Source organism: Bombina bombina, chromosome 7, assembly GCF_027579735.1.
Source record: "Bombina bombina isolate aBomBom1 chromosome 7, aBomBom1.pri, whole genome shotgun sequence".
NCBI lineage: Eukaryota > Metazoa > Chordata > Amphibia > Anura > Bombinatoridae > Bombina > Bombina bombina.
The window spans coordinates 22100833-22122602 of NC_069505.1; the positions used below are offsets into that span (position 1 = coordinate 22100833).

Below are 21770 nucleotides of genomic sequence, written 5' to 3' on the forward strand. Positions count from 1 at the left end.
AGCAAGAGCACTAGATAACAGCACTATTACCTGTCATGTAGTGCTACAAATACTACCTATGTATCTCTATAACACAATATTATACATTAGCAAGAACACTAGATAACAGCACTATTACCTGTCATGTAGTACTACAGATACTACCTAGGTATCTCTATAACACACAATATTATACATTAGCAAGAGCACTAGATAACAGCACTATTACCTGTCATGTAGTGCTACAGATACTACCTAGGTATCTCTATAACACACAATATTATACATTAACAAGAGCACTAGATAGCAGCACTATTACCTGTCATGTAGTGCTACAGATACTACCTAGGTATCTCTATAACACACAATATTATACATTAACAAGAGCACTAGATAACAGCACTATTACCTGTCATGTAATGCTACAGACACTACCTAGGTATCTCTATAACACAATATTATACATTAGCAAGAGCACTAGATAACAGCACTATTACCTGTCATGTAGTGCTACAGTTACTACCTAGGTATCTCTATAACACACAATATTATACATTAGCAAGAGCACTAGATAACAGCACTATTACCTGTCATGTAGTGCTACAGATACTACCTAGGTATCTCTATAACACAATATTATACATTAGCAAGAGCACTAGATAACAGCACTATTACCTGTCATGTAGTGCTACAGATACTACCTAGGTATCTCTATAACACACAATATTATACATTAGCAAGTGCACTAGATAACAGCACTATTACCTGTCATGTAGTGCTACAGATACTACCTAGGTATCTCTATAACACACAATATTATACATTAGCAAGAGCACTAGATAACAGCACTATTACCTGTCATGTAGTGCTACAGATACTACCTATGTATCTCTATAACACAATATTATACATTAGCAAGAGCACTAGAAAACATCACTATTACCTGTCATGTAGTGCTACAGATACTACCTAGGTATCTCTATAACACAATATTATACATTAGCAAGAGCACTAGATAACAGCACTATTACCTGTCATGTAGTGCTACAGATGTACCTAGGTATCCCTATAACACAATATTATACATTAGCAAGAGCACTAGATAACAGCACCATTACCTGTCATGTAGTGCTACAGATACTACCTAGGTATCTCTATAACACAATATTATACATTAGCAAGAGCACTAGATAACAGCACTATTACCTGTCATGTAGTGCTACAGATACTACCTAGGTATCCCTATAACACAATATTATACATTAGCAAGATCACTAGATAACAGCAGCATTACCTGTCATGTAGTACTATAGATACTACCTAGGTATCTCTATAACACAGAATATTATACATTAGCAAGAGCACTAGATAACAGCACTATTACCTGTCATGTAATGCTACAGATACTACCTAGGTATCTCTATAACACACAATATTATACATTAGCAAGAGCACTAGATAACAGCACTATTACCTGTCATGTAGTGCTACAGATACTACCTAGGTATCTCTATAACACACAATATTATACATTAGTAAGAGCACTAGATAACATCACTATTACCTGTCATGTAGTGCTACAGATACTACCTAGGTATCCCTATAACACAATATTATACATTAGCAAGATCACTAGATAACAGCAGCATTACCTGTCATGTAGTACTATAGATACTACCTAGGTATCTCTATAACACACAATATTATACATTAGCAAGAGCAATAGATAACAGCACTATTACCTGTCATGTAGTGCTACAGATACTACCTAGGTATCTCTATAACACAATATTATACATTAGCAAGATCACTAGATAACAGCACTATTACCTGTCATGTAGTGCTACAGATACTACCTAGGTATCTCTATAACACAATATTATACATTAGCAAGATCACTAGATAACAGCAGCATTACCTGTCATGTAGTACTATAGATACTACCTAGGTATCTCTATAACACACAATATTATACATTAGCAAGAGCACTAGATAGCAGCACTATTACCTGTCATGTAGTGCTACAGATACTACCTAGGTATCTCTATAACACACAATATTATACATTAGCAAGAGCACTAGATAACAGCACTATTACCTGTCATGTAGTGCTACAGATACTACCTAGGTATCTCTATAACACATAATATTATACATTAGCAAGAGCACTAGATAACAGCACTATTACCTGTCATGTAGTGCTACAGATACTACCTAGGTATCTCTATAACACACAATATTATACATTAGCAAGAGCACTAGATAACAGCACTATTACCTGTCATGTAGTGCTACAGATACTACCTACGTATCTCTATAACACACAATATTATACATTAGCAAGAGCAATAGATAACAGCACTATTACCTGTCATGTAGTGCTACAGATGTACCTAGGTATCCCTATAACACAATATTATACATTAGCAAGAGCACTAGATAACAGCAGCATTACCTGTCATGTAGTACTATAGATACTACCTAGGTATCTCTATAACACACAATATTATACATTAGCAAGAGCACTAGATAACAGCACCATTACCTGTCATGTAGTGCTACAGATACTACCTAGGTACCTCTATAACGCGCAATATTATACATTAGCAAGAGCACTAGATAACAGCACCATTACCTGTCATGTAGTACTATAGATACTACCTAGGTATCTCTATAACACAGAATATTATACATTAGCAAGAGCACTAGATAACAGCACTATTACCTGTCATGTAGTGCTACAGATACTACCTAGGTATCTCTATAACACAATATTATACATTAGCAAGAGCACTAGATACCAGCACTATTACCTGTCATGTAGTGCTACAGATACTACCTAGGTATCTCTATAACACAATATTATACATAAACAAGAGCACTAGATAACAGCACTATTACCTGTCATGTAGTGCTACAGATACTACCTAGGTATCTCTATAACACACAATATTATACATTAGCAAGATCACTAGATAACAGCACTATTACCTGTCATGTAGTGCTACAGATACTACCTAGGTATCTCTATAACACAATATTATACATTAGCAAGAGCACTAGATAACAGCACTATTACCTGTCATGTAGTGCTACAGATACTACCTAGGTATCTCTATAACACAATATTATACATAAACAAGAGCACTAGATAACAGCACTATTACCTGTCATGTAGTGCTACAGATACTACCTAGGTATCTCTATAACACACAATATTATACATTAGCAAGATCACTAGATAACAGCACTATTACCTGTCATGTAGTGCTACAGATACTACCTAGGTATCTCTATAACACAATATTATACATTAGCAAGAGCACTAGATAACAACACTATTACCTGTCATGTAGTGCTACAGATACTACCTAGGTATCCCTATAACACAATATTATACATTAGCAAGATCACTAGATAACAGCAGCATTACCTGTCATGTAGTGCTACAGATACTACCTAGGTATCTCTATAACAGAGAATATTATACATTAGCAAGAGCACTAGATAACAGCACTATTACCTGTCATGTAGTGCTACAGATACTACCTAGGTATCTCTATAACACACAATATTATACATTAGCAAGAGCACTAGATAACAGCACTATTACCTGTCATGTAGTGCTACAGATACTACCTAGGTATCTCTATAACACACAATATTATACATTAGTAAGAGCACTAGATAACATCACTATTACCTGTCATGTAGTGCTACAGATACTACCTAGGTATCCCTATAACACAATATTATACATTAGCAAGATCACTAGATAACAGCAGCATTACCTGTCATGTAGTACTATAGATACTACCTAGGTATCTCTATAACACACAATATTATACATTAGCAAGAGCAATAGATAACAGCACTATTACCTGTCATGTAGTGCTACAGATACTACCTAGGTATCTCTATAACACAATATTATACATTAGCAAGATCACTAGATAACAGCACTATTACCTGTCATGTAGTGCTACAGATACTACCTAGGTATCCCTATAACACAATATTATACATTAGCAAGATCACTAGATAACAGCAGCATTACCTGTCATGTAGTACTATAGATACTACCTAGGTATCTCTATAACACACAATATTATACATTAGCAAGAGCACTAGATAGCAGCACTATTACCTGTCATGTAGTGCTACAGATACTACCTAGGTATCTCTATAACACACAATATTATACATTAGCAAGAGCACTAGATAACAGCACTATTACCTGTCATGTAGTGCTACAGATACTACCTAGGTATCTCTATAACACATAATATTATACATTAGCAAGAGCACTAGATAACAGCACTATTACCTGTCATGTAGTGCTACAGATACTACCTAGGTATCTCTATAACACACAATATTATACATTAGCAAGAGCACTAGATAACAGCACTATTACCTGTCATGTAGTGCTATAGATACTACCTACGTATCTCTATAACACACAATATTATACATTAGCAAGAGCAATAGATAACAGCACTATTACCTGTCATGTAGTGCTACAGATGTACCTAGGTATCCCTATAACACAATATTATACATTAGCAAGAGCACTAGATAACAGCAGCATTACCTGTCATGTAGTACTATAGATACTACCTAGGTATCTCTATAACACACAATATTATACATTAGCAAGAGCACTAGATAACAGCACCATTACCTGTCATGTAGTGCTACAGATACTACCTAGGTACCTCTATAACACGCAATATTATACATTAGCAAGAGCACTAGATAACAGCACCATTACCTGTCATGTAGTACTATAGATACTACCTAGGTATCTCTATAACACAGAATATTATACATTAGCAAGAGCACTAGATAACAGCACTATTACCTGTTATGTAGTGCTACAGATACTACCTAGGTATCTCTATAACACACAATATTATACATTAGCAAGAGCACTAGATAACAGCACCATTACCTGTCATGTAGTGCTACAGATACTACCTAGGTATCTCTATAACACACAATATTATACATTAGCAAGAGCCCTAGATAACAGCACCATTACCTGTCATGTAGTACTATAGATACTACCTAGGTATCTCTATAACACAGAATATTATACATTAGCAAGAGCACTAGATAACAGCACTATTACCTGTCATGTAGTGCTACAGATACTACCTAGGTATCTCTATAACACACAATATTATACATTAGCAAGAGCACTAGATAACAGCACCATTACCTGTCATGTAGTGCTACAGATACTACCTAGGTATCTCTATAACACACAATATTATACATTAGCAAGAGCACTAGATAACAGCACCATTACCTGTCATGTAGTACTATAGATACTACCTAGGTATCTCTATAACACAGAATATTATACATTAGCAAGAGCACTAGATAACAGCACTATTACCTGTCATGTAGTGCTACAGATACTACCTAGGTATCTCTATAACACAATATTATACATTAGCAAGATCACTAGATAACAGCACTATTACCTGTCATGTAGTGCTACAGATACTACCTAGGTATCTCTATAACACAATATTATACATTAGCAAGAGCACTAGATAACAGCACTATTACCTGTCATGTAGTGCTACAGATACTACCTAGGTATCTCTATAACACAATATTATACATTAGCAAGATCACTAGATAACAGCACTATTACCTGTCATGTAGTGCTACAGATACTACCTAGGTATCTCTATAACACACAATATTATACATTAGCAAGAGCACTAGATAACAGCACTATTACCTGTCATGTAGTGCTACAGATACTACCTAGGTATCTCTATAACACACAATATTATACATTAGCAAGAGCACTAGATAACAGCACCATTACCTGTCATGTAGTGCTACAGATACTACCTAGGTATCTCTATAACACACAATATTATACATTAGCAAGAGCACTAGATAACAGCACCATTACCTGTCATGTAGTACTATAGATACTACCTAGGTATCTCTATAACACAGAATATTATACATTAGCAAGAGCACTAGATAACAGCACTATTACCTGTCATGTAGTGCTACAGATACTACCTAGGTATCTCTATAACACAATATTATACATTAGCAAGATCACTAGATAACAGCACTATTACCTGTCATGTAGTGCTACAGATACTACCTAGGTATCTCTATAACACAATATTATACATTAGCAAGAGCACTAGATAACAGCACTATTACCTGTCATGTAGTGCTACAGATACTACCTAGGTATCTCTATAACACAATATTATACATAAACAAGAGCACTAGATAACAGCACTATTACCTGTCATGTAGTGCTACAGATACTACCTAGGTATCTCTATAACACACAATATTATACATTAGCAAGATCACTAGATAACAGCACTATTACCTGTCATGTAGTGCTACAGATACTACCTAGGTATCTCTATAACACAATATTATACATTAGCAAGAGCACTAGATAACAGCACTATTACCTGTCATGTAGTGCTACAGATACTACCTAGGTATCTCTATAACACAATATTATACATAAACAAGAGCACTAGATAACAGCACTATTACCTGTCATGTAGTGCTACAGATACTACCTAGGTATCTCTATAACACACAATATTATACATTAGCAAGATCACTAGATAACAGCACTATTACCTGTCATGTAGTGCTACAGATACTACCTAGGTATCTCTATAACACAATATTATACATTAGCAAGAGCACTAGATAACAACACTATTACCTGTCATGTAGTGCTACAGATACTACCTAGGTATCCCTATAACACAATATTATACATTAGCAAGATCACTAGATAACAGCAGCATTACCTGTCATGTAGTACTATAGATACTACCTAGGTATCTCTATAACACAGAATATTATACATTAGCAAGAGCACTAGATAACAGCACTATTACCTGTCATGTAGTGCTACAGATACTACCTAGGTATCTCTATAACACACAATATTATACATTAGCAAGAGCACTAGATAACAGCACTATTACCTGTCATGTAGTGCTACAGATACTACCTAGGTATCTCTATAACACACAATATTATACATTAGTAAGAGCACTAGATAACATCACTATTACCTGTCATGTAGTGCTACAGATACTACCTAGGTATCCCTATAACACAATATTATACATTAGCAAGATCACTAGATAACAGCAGCATTACCTGTCATGTAGTACTATAGATACTACCTAGGTATCTCTATAACACACAATATTATACATTAGCAAGAGCAATAGATAACAGCACTATTACCTGTCATGTAGTGCTACAGATACTACCTAGGTATCTCTATAACACAATATTATACATTAGCAAGATCACTAGATAACAGCACTATTACCTGTCATGTAGTGCTACAGATACTACCTAGGTATCTCTATAACACAATATTATACATTAGCAAGATCACTAGATAACAGCAGCATTACCTGTCATGTAGTACTATAGATACTACCTAGGTATCTCTATAACACACAATATTATACATTAGCAAGAGCACTAGATAACAGCACTATTACCTGTCATGTAGTGCTACAGATACTACCTAGGTATCTCTATAACACACAATATTATACATTAGCAAGAGCACTAGATAACAGCACTATTACCTGTCATGTAGTGCTACAGATACTACCTAGGTATCTCTATAACACATAATATTATACATTAGCAAGAGCACTAGATAACAGCACTATTACCTGTCATGTAGTGCTACAGATACTACCTAGGTATCTCTATAACACACAATATTATACATTAGCAAGAGCACTAGATAACAGCACTATTACCTGTCATGTAGTGCTACAGATACTACCTACGTATCTCTATAACACACAATATTATACATTAGCAAGAGCAATAGATAACAGCACTATTACCTGTCATGTAGTGCTACAGATGTACCTAGGTATCCCTATAACACAATATTATACATTAGCAAGAGCACTAGATAACAGCAGCATTACCTGTCATGTAGTACTATAGATACTACCTAGGTATCTCTATAACACACAATATTATACATTAGCAAGAGCACTAGATAACAGCACCATTACCTGTCATGTAGTGCTACAGATACTACCTAGGTACCTCTATAACACGCAATATTATACATTAGCAAGAGCACTAGATAACAGCACCATTACCTGTCATGTAGTACTATAGATACTACCTAGGTATCTCTATAACACAGAATATTATACATTAGCAAGAGCACTAGATAACAGCACTATTACCTGTCATGTAGTGCTACAGATACTACCTAGGTATCTCTATAACACACAATATTATACATTAGCAAGAGCACTAGATAACAGCACCATTACCTGTCATGTAGTGCTACAGATACTACCTAGGTATCTCTATAACACACAATATTATACATTAGCAAGAGCACTAGATAACAGCACCATTACCTGTCATGTAGTACTATAGATACTACCTAGGTATCTCTATAACACAGAATATTATACATTAGCAAGAGCACTAGATAACAGCACTATTACCTGTCATGTAGTGCTACAGATACTACCTAGGTATCTCTATAACACAATATTATACATTAGCAAGATCACTAGATAACAGCACTATTACCTGTCATGTAGTGCTACAGATACTACCTAGGTATCTCTATAACACAATATTATACATTAGCAAGAGCACTAGATAACAGCACTATTACCTGTCATGTAGTGCTACAGATACTACCTAGGTATCTCTATAACACAATATTATACATTAGCAAGATCACTAGATAACAGCACTATTACCTGTCATGTAGTGCTACAGATACTACCTAGGTATCTCTATAACACACAATATTATACATTAGCAAGAGCACTAGATAACAGCACTATTACCTGTCATGTAGTGCTACAGATACTACCTAGGTATCTCTATAACACACAATATCATGGGAACAAAGCAAATTTGACAGTAGAAGTAAATTGGAAAGTTTCTTCAAATGGTGTATTCAGTCTGAATCACAAAATAATATTTTTGGGTTTGATATCCTTTTAATGTTATTTAATATATATATATTGTAAATAAAACTACTTTTATGTGCTTATGGGGGTGATGTATACTAACAGAGTTGCTATACAATTGAGCGTTTATCCCAAGGTATACAATATGCACTTTCTGTCAGTATCAATATCAATTTGACCAGCCTTAAAGTAATATATATGTTATACAAATCTAGTTTAATATGTTTAATTCTTGCTATTTATTTGTACATTAGAGCATTTTTAGTCTATTGTCCTTATAAATATATAGATTTTTATATTTTCTGTTTGACAATTATTAGCAAATCTCCATCCATCTTTTCTTTTTTTTTCCAAGCTCCTCCGGAAGCGGCATATTGGCAATGATATTGTGACCATCGTTTTTCAAGAACCAGGAGCCCTCCCCTTCACCCCACGAACTATTCGCTCTCACTTTCAGCACGTCTTCCTTGTGGTGCGAGTCTACCAACCGTGCACTCCACACACTTCGTACAGTGTATCCGTAAGCCGTACTGCTGATACGCCACAGTTTGGGCCTCCTCTAACTACAAAATGCTTCCGTCACTCCCCAGAGCTACGAGACTTTTTGCTGTCGAAAGCAATAAATGGTGAAAACGCTGCAGAGCGTGGAGGAAAATTCCTGGCTATGGCTACAAGAACCAGGGAAGAGTATTTAAGGGACCTAGCTAGGGATCATGTGACAACAGCCACCCTGGACTCTTGCTCTTCCAAACTTGCTATTTTGGGTCTTTCCAAGAAAAGGGACAGAGCAGGCAGTGCTGGCCCAGGGGACAAGGCAGGAAAAGGTCCTTGTTGGCCCTACTCATTTCCACCAGAATTCCACAGTCCTGGAGCTTTAGTGTGGTCTGTAAGAGCCAGAAGCTTCTGTATCCCAGATGGTCCCTATTTGTTGGGTATCTCTTCTCAGATGTTGGTGTTGGTGGATGCAGGAAAAGAGAGAGAGGGGGCTGTGTGTTTCCATTGCTCATGCCGGGATGTGTTGGGTTGGGCATACTCCTCAAAAGGAGGACTGGATCTGTATTATGGACGTGCAGGGAGACTAGAGCTCCAGCCTGTGGGTAATTCTGATGGGGAAATAGAGAAAGAAGTCATCAGGATTGTAAAGAGGCTGCAGGTAAGAAAGAGGAAGGGGTGTAGACTATATGGTCATAATGTAATTGTACACAGAATAGATCATTGTATAGCACATCTCCACAGAAAACCTCAGGAAACAGTGTTTCCACTGCAGCAGGGGATTCTGGGTATGGATATGCAAATTATTTCACAATGCCCCAGTTTTGCTTCCTGTGTTTATTTTATATACAATATCATTGTATAAGTTGAGCAAAACAGGTTACGCCTCAACCAGTGATGTTTATCCTTTTTTAACCGTTGATAAAAGATTATCTAAAGCTCTCTGCTTAGAAAAACGAATGTCCACAACACTGCAGTTAATTTCTCTCTTTATTTACTAGACATCAAGCGACGTTTCGTTTTTTTTTGGCAGAGTCCCCGTCTTCACTGGCACTGACACTCCATATTGCTGCTGTTTAGTGATTTGTGAAATTGATAAAGCTCTCTGGTTTTGCAAGATCTTCCAGGAAATCTAACCAGTACTATGAGTCCCCTGGGGGAATTCTCTAAAGGCTGCTTTCACATTGAGAATATCATGGTGTTCCCTGCATCCCTGCTAATTGGCATGGGTGTATTCTGTAAACGTTTCTCCCTGCAGTTCTCGCTGCTTTATCTTGTAAACTGAAATGTTGCAAGATTGTGTCAAAAGACTTATTACCCTAAAGGAAAAACATGCGCATACAAAAATAGATTTAAGATGAATTGTAATCTGATCTGTATTGGCTGCAGTATTTAATGTATAAAGTGTGCCCCCTGCTGTCTGCTAACTGCACTCTTCACAGTGAAATTTTCATTTCTAGCAAGCTCCATTACTATGGGAGACATCTCACAACTTGCAGAGACAGCGCCTTTTTCATGGAATTCCTTGAGGGCAGCCCCTGAGAGTGTGATTTTTCAGGTCTTTTCTGGTTAATGTTAGATAATCATGAAGGGCACTTTATACATTAAATCCTGCGGCTAATATAAATCTGATTACTCTGCTTTTAGTGTATAGTATCTTACGATCTCCTCTATTTCCTTATATATGTGTTTTTCTAATAGGGTAAAGTGTTAGGCATATTTGACACAATCCTGCCACGTTTTAGTTTATGAGAAAAAACAGCGAGAACTGCAGGGAAAAGGTTTTAGTAAAAACCTGGCAAGGAAATTTCAGCTACACCCTTAGCAATAAGGAAAATAATTATCTTTCAATTTTGTATTATAATATAAATACAAATTTAATTTTTTTTGCATGTGCAGTGTAGTTTTATTATGATTTCTACCGTGCACCTTAACAAGTTTATTTCCTGTGCAATTTCATTACAAATTTTAAATATTCCATTAAATTATTTCAGAACAATTTAATTTACTATTTTCAATGCGATATAACAATACAATTTTTTACTGCATATTTTTATTGAAATATATTAATTTATACACTTTTTAAATTAGAAGCGCTATTGTAATGTATGCATCATCTTTACATATGTAAATGCAGGGAACACCGCTTTGTAAGACGTGCTGATCTCAAGGTAAAAACTGCGTTTAAAGAATTCCACCAGGAACTTCATAGTATTGGCAAAATTTCTTACACAATCTCACAAGCTTTATAGACTCAGAAGAGTCGCTAGGTGTCCAATATTCAACCGGACAATCCAGCATTTTAGCAAGTTGTTCAGGAAAATTTTACAAAAATGTCCAGTATTTTTAAAGTAACCTAAATGTCAGCTAACTGTAAAGGGCATCCTATGCCTCTATGCATTACAAATATGTCCTATAAACAAGTACATTAGCATTTTCTATTATTTGTATTAGAGGCAGCCATGCAGGGTGTTAAACCATTGCTCTGTGTGCTCCTTGAAGTCAAGGGATCAAATCACTACTGCGTATGTGTGTAACTGACAACCAAGGGGATAAAATGATTGCTCAGTTCTGAAAATTAAAATGTGGGATCAAACATTGGCCTAAGGTTAAGCTTTTGGGAGGACATTGCATGACACCAACTACCACCTGTGTCCAGTCATTTATAGGCTGTCCGGTATTTGTATGAAGCACAGCTGGCAACCCTAAGAATAGGGTCCTACGTGTTTATCTCCTGCAAAAAGATTAATACAGAGTGCCGTTTCAAATGAGGGTGCTGCAGTTGTTGAGCCAATGAGTAAGTGGGCATGCATGGTATACAGCACCCGGCGCTGATAAGAGCAAATACAAATCAGTGTAATGTGCTTTACTTTGTATTTGCTTCTAGTTTCACACACACTTTTTTGTTACAGTGTAATAAGCACATTGTGAGCTAAATATCGAACGGCACACTAACATTTGTGTACGAGTGATAAGGGGTTTATCGCTGCATTTTGTGCATGTCGTAAGTAGCGCACGTATTACAAGTTGAAAATAAACATGTACACTCGCACAATTGAATTTAACGAGCATCAGGATAGTGCAACTTCAGAGCTCTCAAATAAAAAGTTGCACAAAAACATTTAAATTACATGAGAAAGCACAGTTACACTCATAACACTATTTAATAAACATTATTTTATAAAACAAAATGTAATAAAAAGTTATAAGGGCTCAAAAATATGAGGTCTCAGGTGTTAGAAAAAAAATGCTGCTAAGGTCTTTAGCATAGAGATAATTACATATATTGTACATGCTTAAATATACATGTATATATATATGTTTATACAGTATGTGTGTACATATGTATTCTTGTATTTATATGTGTATGTGTATATATGTATTTATATGTGTATGTGTATATATGTATTTACAGACATATACACATTTAAACACAGAAACACATATGTACACATATATAGACATATATAGAAGTGCATTGCAGCCCAGTCAAGCAGCTGAAAACATGTAAAATCAAATGTCTGCAATATTCATATTTAATAAAGTGTTTAACTGTGTATTTACTGTAAATATTCCACATTCAATTGTTCATTACATAGGGGATTGTTCTATGTATTTATAAATATATATTCCTATATATATATATATATGTATAATCATCTATATATAGGTTTAGATATATATTTTACCAACAAAGCATCATATATATATATATAGAAATATGTATTTATGAATAAATAGAACATATTCTTCTATGTGAAGGACGTTGGAATGCGATATATTAATATTTCATATCGGGTTAGCGCACTTGAGAAAATGTGATCAGATTTGCACAAAAGTATGGGTGTTAGGTTTTTCCCACTTTCCGCACTCCATTGATATTCTAACTTCAGCTTTTTGTGCGCATCAGGTCAGCCCCAAAGCAAAAACGTTTTACTTTCAAACTGTAATATGCGCATTACCCGACATGCGCAAAAAGCAGAAGTCTAGCGGAGTTAAACTATCACTCTAATCATAATCTAGTCCTATGTATTTTGGTACAAACTCACCAGTGTACATTTTACACGATAAAATAGTGAGATCTGCATGTCTAACATGCTTATTAAATATGACGAGAGCTGTGAGAGAACTTCAGACACCCTCAAGGAACGCCCACTTTCCAAGTCTGCAAGACTCATTTGCCAATACAAAAACTATTGGTGTTTTAAAGGAACAGTCTAGTCCAAAATAAACTTTCATGATTCAGATAGAGCATGTCATTTTAAACAATTTTCCAATTTACTTTTATCACCAATTTTGCTAATTTCTAAGCCCTTGAAGGCTGTCTCTTCTCTCAGGGCATTTTGACAGTTTTTCACCACTAGAGGCTGTTAGTTCATGTGTGTCATATAAATAACACTGTGCTCAAGCACGTGTAGTTCAGATGAGCCATCTCTAACTGGCTAAAATGTAAGTCTGTCAAAAGAACTGAAATAAGAGGGCAGTCTGCAGAGGCTTAGATACAAGATAATCACAGAGGTAAAAAGTGTATTAATATAACAGTCTTGGTTATGCAAAAATAGGCAATGGGTAATAAAGGGATTATCTATCTTTTTAAACAATAAAAATTCTGGTGTAGACTGTCCCTTTAAGTTCATATTTTGAAATAACATTGTACCTAAAGTACAACTTTTTTCAGAGTATTTTAAAAATAATTTTATCAAGCACTTCACTATACTGTAAGTCTCTTCTTTGGAAACAGAAATTTAGAGTGTGTCCATTGGTGTCTGATTCTCTGAAGCTCTCTAGACTGGTGAGATTACCTTAGAAGTCTCAACAGTACTGTGAGGTCTCTCAAATTGTTGAAAGGCGAATTTTAGCTTGAGAGGTGGCTATCATGCTAAAGAGATTCAGGGGCCTATTTATTATGCCCCTAATGCCTCTGTTTAACTCCTTAACTCGTCCGCCACCTTTGAGGTCGTGGACAGCAATCCGTTCGACCGCATACGATTGGGTTGATTGACACTCCCTGCTAGTGGCGCAAATCTGCAGAGGGCGGAATTGCACAAGCAGTTCAACAGAACTGCTTGTGCAATGATAAATGCAGACACCGTATGCTGTCGGCATTTATCGATGTGCAGTGGACCAGATCCACTAGAGAGGATCATGCTTGCTCGCACTTTCATAAATCAGCGCCTCTGGATGTGAAGGAAAGACACATACAATGCAAAAAATGTTATTTTAAGTGATTTTACTCCATACTGGTAAATGTTTAATATCCAGGCTCTTACAGAATTCTATGAAGGGCCACATAGTGCAAATCTTTTTATATAACCTTGCCTGAGCTTACTTACCATGTACCATTCATATATTAATAAAACACGCTAACAAATAACATTAAAGGATTGTTTTCCTCCAGAAAGGTTATTGTAACATAGCCGAAATGTAATTATACAGCACAACACTTATCCAGAAAGCTCACTCGTATAAGACGCACGACTTTTAGAGTGCAGAACTTTACAAAGGCATTTTGTATAGAATAAATATAGATGAATATGAAAAAGGAAAACTCAGTTAATCAGACCACATATTTTTATATTTTAAACTTTTCAACTATGTTGGCTTCAGTTTTAACATAAAAATATGCGCTTAAATGAGCCTTATATTAATTAGTGACAAAATGAAATACGCATGTGGTTTAATAGAAATCAGATTTACTCTCTTTATTAGGAGTACAACACTGTGGGGTCATGCAGAACATTTTTGTTTGATACAAATTCAATTACAGATTAAAGAACTGATTTTTTAAAAATAATTATTTTCATTGAATATATTGTTACTCAAATCAAGCATGCATAATGATTTGCACTTCAAGAAAAATGAAATGCCTTTTATTTTACATAATTGTAGTTAATTTAGGGTTCGATTACGAGTGGAGTGCTATGCTTGCGCTTGCGTTTGAGCGTTAAAACCGCTAGAAGTCATTGTTTTGCACTCAGAGATTCGCTCTCGTATTACGAATTGAAAGGAAAAAGTTTGTGCTCTCACATTCACAAAGTCACAGTAAAAAATAGACTTTGAGAAGTCGTGAACGCAAAATCACATTCCCCCATAGCCTTCAATGGAGCCGAAAAAGTTACGCAAATACGATAGCAGTTATTTAAAAGAGCAACATAAGAAGATAATATTGCATATTTTATAATGTTCTGCACAGAATATGTTTTATTTATTCTTAGAGATATTTAAATATATATCTGGGGCGCGATCCGATATCGATCGCAGTTTGCGGCGCAAGCGAGGGAACCGGCGTCGCCCGCAGTTTCAGCTCGCAACTCGAGCCATCCCATATAGGTCGCCGTCAGATGCTAACGTGCCGTAAGTCTGACAAACCAGCGATGTCCAGAAATCTGCGCAAGTACAAATTTCTGGCGTCGCCAGTGACTTGCGCCACGTTAGAATCTGCCGGCGCCTATAAAACCTGACTAAATTCTAAAACACCCGCACTGTCTAACACGCCTCCCTAACATAGCCCGCACTGTCTAACACGCCTCCCTAACATAGCCCGCACTGTCTAACCCTCTATCCGCTATCCCCCCTCACTAGCCTAACAATAAAAAAGCTATTAACCCCTAAACCGCCGCTCCTTTACCCCGCCGCAACCTAATAAAGTTATTAACCCCTAAACCGCCGCTCCCGTACCCCGCCGCCAGCTATATTATATCTAAAAACCCCTAAAGTGAGCCCCTAACACCGCCGCCATCTATATTATATCTATAACCCCCTAAATATATTAAAATTATTAACCCCTAATGTAAGCCCCTTACACCGCCGCCATCTCTATTAAAATGATTAACCCCTAATTTAATCTACCTACCCCGCCGCCAGCTATATTATCTATATTAACCCTAAGTATATTATAGTTAATATAGTTATTACATTATATATATTAACTATATTAACCCTAATTATATTAGGGTTAATATAGTTACTATAGTATTTATATTAACTATATCTAACACTAACACCCCTAACTATATTTATATTAAATTAATCTAATTAATTTATAAACTAAAATATTCCTATTTAAATCTAAATACTTACCTATAACATAAACCCTAAGATAGCTACAATATAATTAATAATTACATTGTAGCTATGTTAGGGTTAATATTTATTTTACAGGTAAATTGTTAATTATTTTAACTAGGTATAATAGATATTAAATAGTTATTAACTATTTAATATCTACCTAGTTAAAATAATTACCCAATTACCTGTAAAATAAATCCTAACCTAAGTTATAAATACACCTACACTATCAATAAATTAAATAAAGTACAAACATCTATCTAAAAATACAATTAAATTAACTAAACTAAATTACAAAAAAAAACAAACACTAAATTACAAAAAATAAAAAAAAGATTACAAGATTTTTAAGCTAATTACACCTATTCTAAGCCACCTAATAAAATAATAAACCCCCAAAATAAAAAAAATTCCCTGCCCTATTCTAAATTAAACATATTTCAAAGCTCTTTACCTTACCAGCCCTTAAAAGGGCCTTTTGTGGGGCATGCCCCAAAGAATTCAGCTCTTTTGCATTCAACAAATACAATACCCCCCCCCCCCCATTACAACCCACCACCCACATACCCCTGTTCTAAACCCACCCAAACCCCCCTTAAAAAAGCCTAACACTACCCCCCTGAAGATCTCCCTACCTTGTCTTCACCACACCGGGCCGAACTCCTGATCCGATCCGGGCGATGTCGTCCTCCAAGCGGCAAAGAAGAATTCTTCCTCCGGCGATGTCATCCTCCAAGCGGCAAAGAAGAATTCTTCCTCCGGCGACGTCTTCCTCCAAGCGGCAGCAAAGTCTTCATTCTTCCGGCGGCATCTTCAATCTTCTTTCTTCGCTCCGCCGCCGCGGAGCATCCATCCCGGCCGACTGCTAAACTTGGAATGAGGTACCTTTAAATGACGTCATCCAAGATGGCGTCCGCCGAATTCCGATTGGCTGATAGGATTCTATCAGCCAATCGGAATTAAGTTAAAAAAAATCTGATTGGCTGATTGAATCAGCCAATCAGATTCAAGTTCAATCCGATTGGCTGATCCAATCAGCCAATCAGATTGAGCTCGCATTCTATTGGCTGTTCCGATCAGCCAATAGAATGCGAGCTCAATCTGATTGGCTGATTAGATCAGCCAATCGGATTGAACTTGAATCTGATTGGCTGATTGAATCAGCCAATCAGATTTTTTTAACTTAATTCCGATTGGCTGATAGAATCCTATCAGCCAATCGGAATTCGGCGGACGCCATCTTGGATGACGTCATTTAAAGGTGCCTCATTCCAAGTTTAGCAGTCGGCCGGGATGGATGCTCCGCGGCGGCGGAGCGAAGAAAGAAGATTGAAGATGCCGCCGGAAGAATGAAGACTTTGCTGCCGCTTGGAGGAAGACGTCGCCGGAGGAAGAATTCTTCTTTGCCGCTTGGAGGATGACATCGCCGGAGGAAGAATTCTTCTTTGCCGCTTGGAGGACGACATCGCCCGGATCGGATCAGGAGTTCGGCCCGCTGTGGTGAAGACAAGGTAGGGAGATCTTCAGGGGGGTAGTGTTAGGCTTTTTTAAGGGGGGTTTGGGTGGGTTTAGAATAGGGGTATGTGGGTGGTGGGTTGTAATGGGGGGGGGGTATTGTATTTGTTGAATGCAAAAGAGCTGAATTCTTTGTGGCATGCCCCACAAAAGGCCCTTTTAAGGGCTGGTAAGGTAAAGAGCTTTGAAATTTGTTTAATTTAGAATAGGGCAGGGAATTGTTTTTATTTTGGGGGTTTATTATTTTATTAGGGGGCTTAGAATAGGTGTAATTAGCTTAAAAATCTTGTAATCTTTTTTTTATTTTTTGTAATTTAGTGTTTGTTTTTTTTTGTAATTTAGTTTAGTTAATTTAATTGTATTTTTAGATAGATGTTTGTACTTTATTTAATTTATTGATAGTGTAGGTGTATTTATAACTTAGGTTAGGATTTATTTTACAGGTAATTGGGTAATTATTTTAACTAGGTAGATATTAAATAGTTAATAACTATTTAATATCTATTATACCTAGTTAAAATAATTAACAATTTACCTGTAAAATAAATATTAACCCTAACATAGCTACAATGTAATTATTAATTATATTGTAGCTATCTTAGGGATTATTTTATAGGTAAGTATTTAGATTTAAATAGGAATATTTTAGTTTATAAATTAATTAGATTAATTTAATATAAATATAGTTAGGGGTGTTAGTGTTAGATAGAGTTAATATAGTTAATATAAATACTATAGTAACTATATTAACCCTAATATAATTAGGGTTAATATAGTTAATATATATAATGTAATACCTATATTAACTATAATATACTTAGGGTTAATATAGATAATATAGCTGGCGGCGGGGTAGGTAGATTAAATTAGGGGTTAATCATTTTAATAGAGATGGCGGCGGTGTAAGGGGCTTACATTAGGGGTTAATAATATTAATATAGCTGGCGGCGGTATAGGGGGATTAGATTAGGGGTTAATAATTTTTATATAGGTGGCGGCGGTGTAAGGGGTCAGATTAGGGGATAGATAAGGTAGATGGCGGCGGTTTTAGAGGCTCACAGTAGGGGGTTAGTTTATGTAGATGGCGGCGGGGTCCGGGAGCGGCGGTTTAGGGGGTAATAACTTTATTAGGGATTTGGGGGGGGGGGATCGCGGTTGACAGGGAGATAGACATTGCGCATGCGTTAGGTGTTAGGTTTATTTTAGAAGATCGCGGTTGACAGGGAGATAGACATTGCGCATGCGTTAGGTGTTAGGTTTATTTTAGAAGATCGCGGTTGACAGGGAGATAGACATTGCGCATGCGTTAGGTGTTAGGTTTATTTTAGCAGCTAGTTTAGGGAGTTACGGGGCTCCAATAGTCAGCGTAAGGCTTCTTACGGCTGCTTTTTGTGGCGAGGTGAAAATGGAGTAAGTTTTCTCCATTTTCGCCACGTAAGTCCTTACGCTGCATATTGGATACCAAACTGCGCGGGTTTGGTATACCTGCCTATGGCCCAAAAAACTGCGGGCGACGGCAGAAATATACGCGCGTAACTTCTAGCTTACGCCGTATATAGGATACCAAATCCGCGCAATTATTGGCGTCGCCGGCTTTTGCGGGCGACGCTTTATATCGGATCGACCCCCTGATGGATTTGTGCACAAATATATATTTATACCTATATATATATATATATATATATATATATATATATATATATATATACAGTATATATATATACTGTATATGTATGCTGTCGGCATTTATCGATGTTGGCGAACATCCGCACCTACATAAATAGACCCCTATAGAGCGTCAATGCACTTACATATATATCTGCATATAGGTGCACAAATGTATTTATGTGTTTATATGTGTATATATGTCTGTAAATACATATAACCTAATATAAATACATACGTACACACACACACACACACACACATATATATCTGCATATAGGTGCACAAATGTATTTATGTGTTTATATGTGTATATATGTCTGTAAATACATATAACCAAATATAAATACATACGTACACACACACACATATATATCTGCATATAGGTGCACAAATGTATTTATGTGTTTATATGTGTATATATGTCTGTAAATACATATAACCAAATATAAATACATACATACACACACACACACATATATATCTGCATATAGGTGCACAACTGTATTTATGTGTTTATATGTGTATATATGTCTGTAAATACATATAACCAAATATAAATACATACGTACACACACACACACATATATATCTGCATATAGGTGCACAAATGTATTTATGTGTTTATATGTGTATATATGTCTGTAAATACATATAACCAAATATAAATACATACGTACACACACACACACACATATATATCTGCATATAGGTGCACAACTGTATTTATGTGTTTATATGTGTATATATGTCTGTAAATACATATAACCAAATATAAATACATACGTACACACACACATATATATCTGCATATAGGTGCACAACTGTATTTATGTGTTTATATGTGTATATATGTCTGTAAATACATATAACCAAATATAAATACATACGTACACACACACACACACACACACACACACACACACATATATATCTGCATATAGGTGCACAAATGTATTTATGTGCTTATATGTGTATATATGTCTGTAAATACATATAACCAAATATAAATACATACGTACACACACACACACACATATATATCTGCATATAGGTGCACAACTGTATTTATGTGTTTATATGTGTATATATGTCTGTAAATACATATAACCAAATATAAATACATACGTACACACACACACACACACATATATATCTGCATATAGGTGCACAAATGTATTTATGTGTTTATATGTGTATATATGTCTGTAAATACATATAACCAAATATAAATACATATGTACATACACACACACACACACACACACATATATATATATATATACACATACATAATATAGATATTTAGACATGTTTGTGTATGTATATTATTATTATTATCAGGTATTTGTAGATCGCCAACAGATTCCGCTGCGCTAATGTAAAGTCATAATTAGACATTCATGATTTAGACAGAACATACAATTATAAACAACTTTTCCAATTGACTTCTATTAATTTATTTGCTTCATTTAATTGCTATCCTTTGCTGAAGGGATTATCTAGGTAAGCTCAGAAGTAGCTGGTTCTAACTGCTGATTAGTGCATTGCTGCACCTTCAACAAGGAATATTAAGAGAATGAAGCAAATTTGATAATGGAAGTAAGCTAGAAAGTTGTTTAAAATGTTATATCTTACCTAAATCATGAAAGAAAAATGTTGGGGCAGTCTATGTTTAAAAAATACAAACCCCCAAGCTAATGTAACAAAAAATAAAAAAATAAACCTAAACTAATGCCCCTATAAAAATAAAAAATCCCCCCATAATATAAACACCCCCTAATCTAATACTGAACTACTAATAGCTCTTAAAAGGGCCTTTTGTAGGGCATTGCCCTAAGTTAAACAGCTCTTTTACTTACAAAAATTACCAATTACCCCCTAACAGTAAACCCGTCCACTCAGCCAACACCCCCCAAAATAAGAAAACTTAACACAAAAAAAACCTAAGCTACCCATTGCACCTAAAGGGGCATTTGTATGGGCATTGCCCTTAAAAGGGCATTCCACTTTTTTCTACCCTTAAAAGGGCAATCAGCTCTTTTA

General features: G+C 35.7%; 1 protein-coding gene across 1 annotated transcript in view; it reads left to right on the forward strand.

Moving 5' to 3' along the window:
- SIPA1 (signal-induced proliferation-associated 1) overlaps positions 1-21770 on the forward strand; it is a 217161-nt gene that overhangs the window by 130050 nt on the left and 65341 nt on the right. The window contains 1 exon segment of the mRNA XM_053719981.1: positions 9340-10137. Coding sequence (XP_053575956.1) covers positions 9340-10137 — 798 coding nt within the window.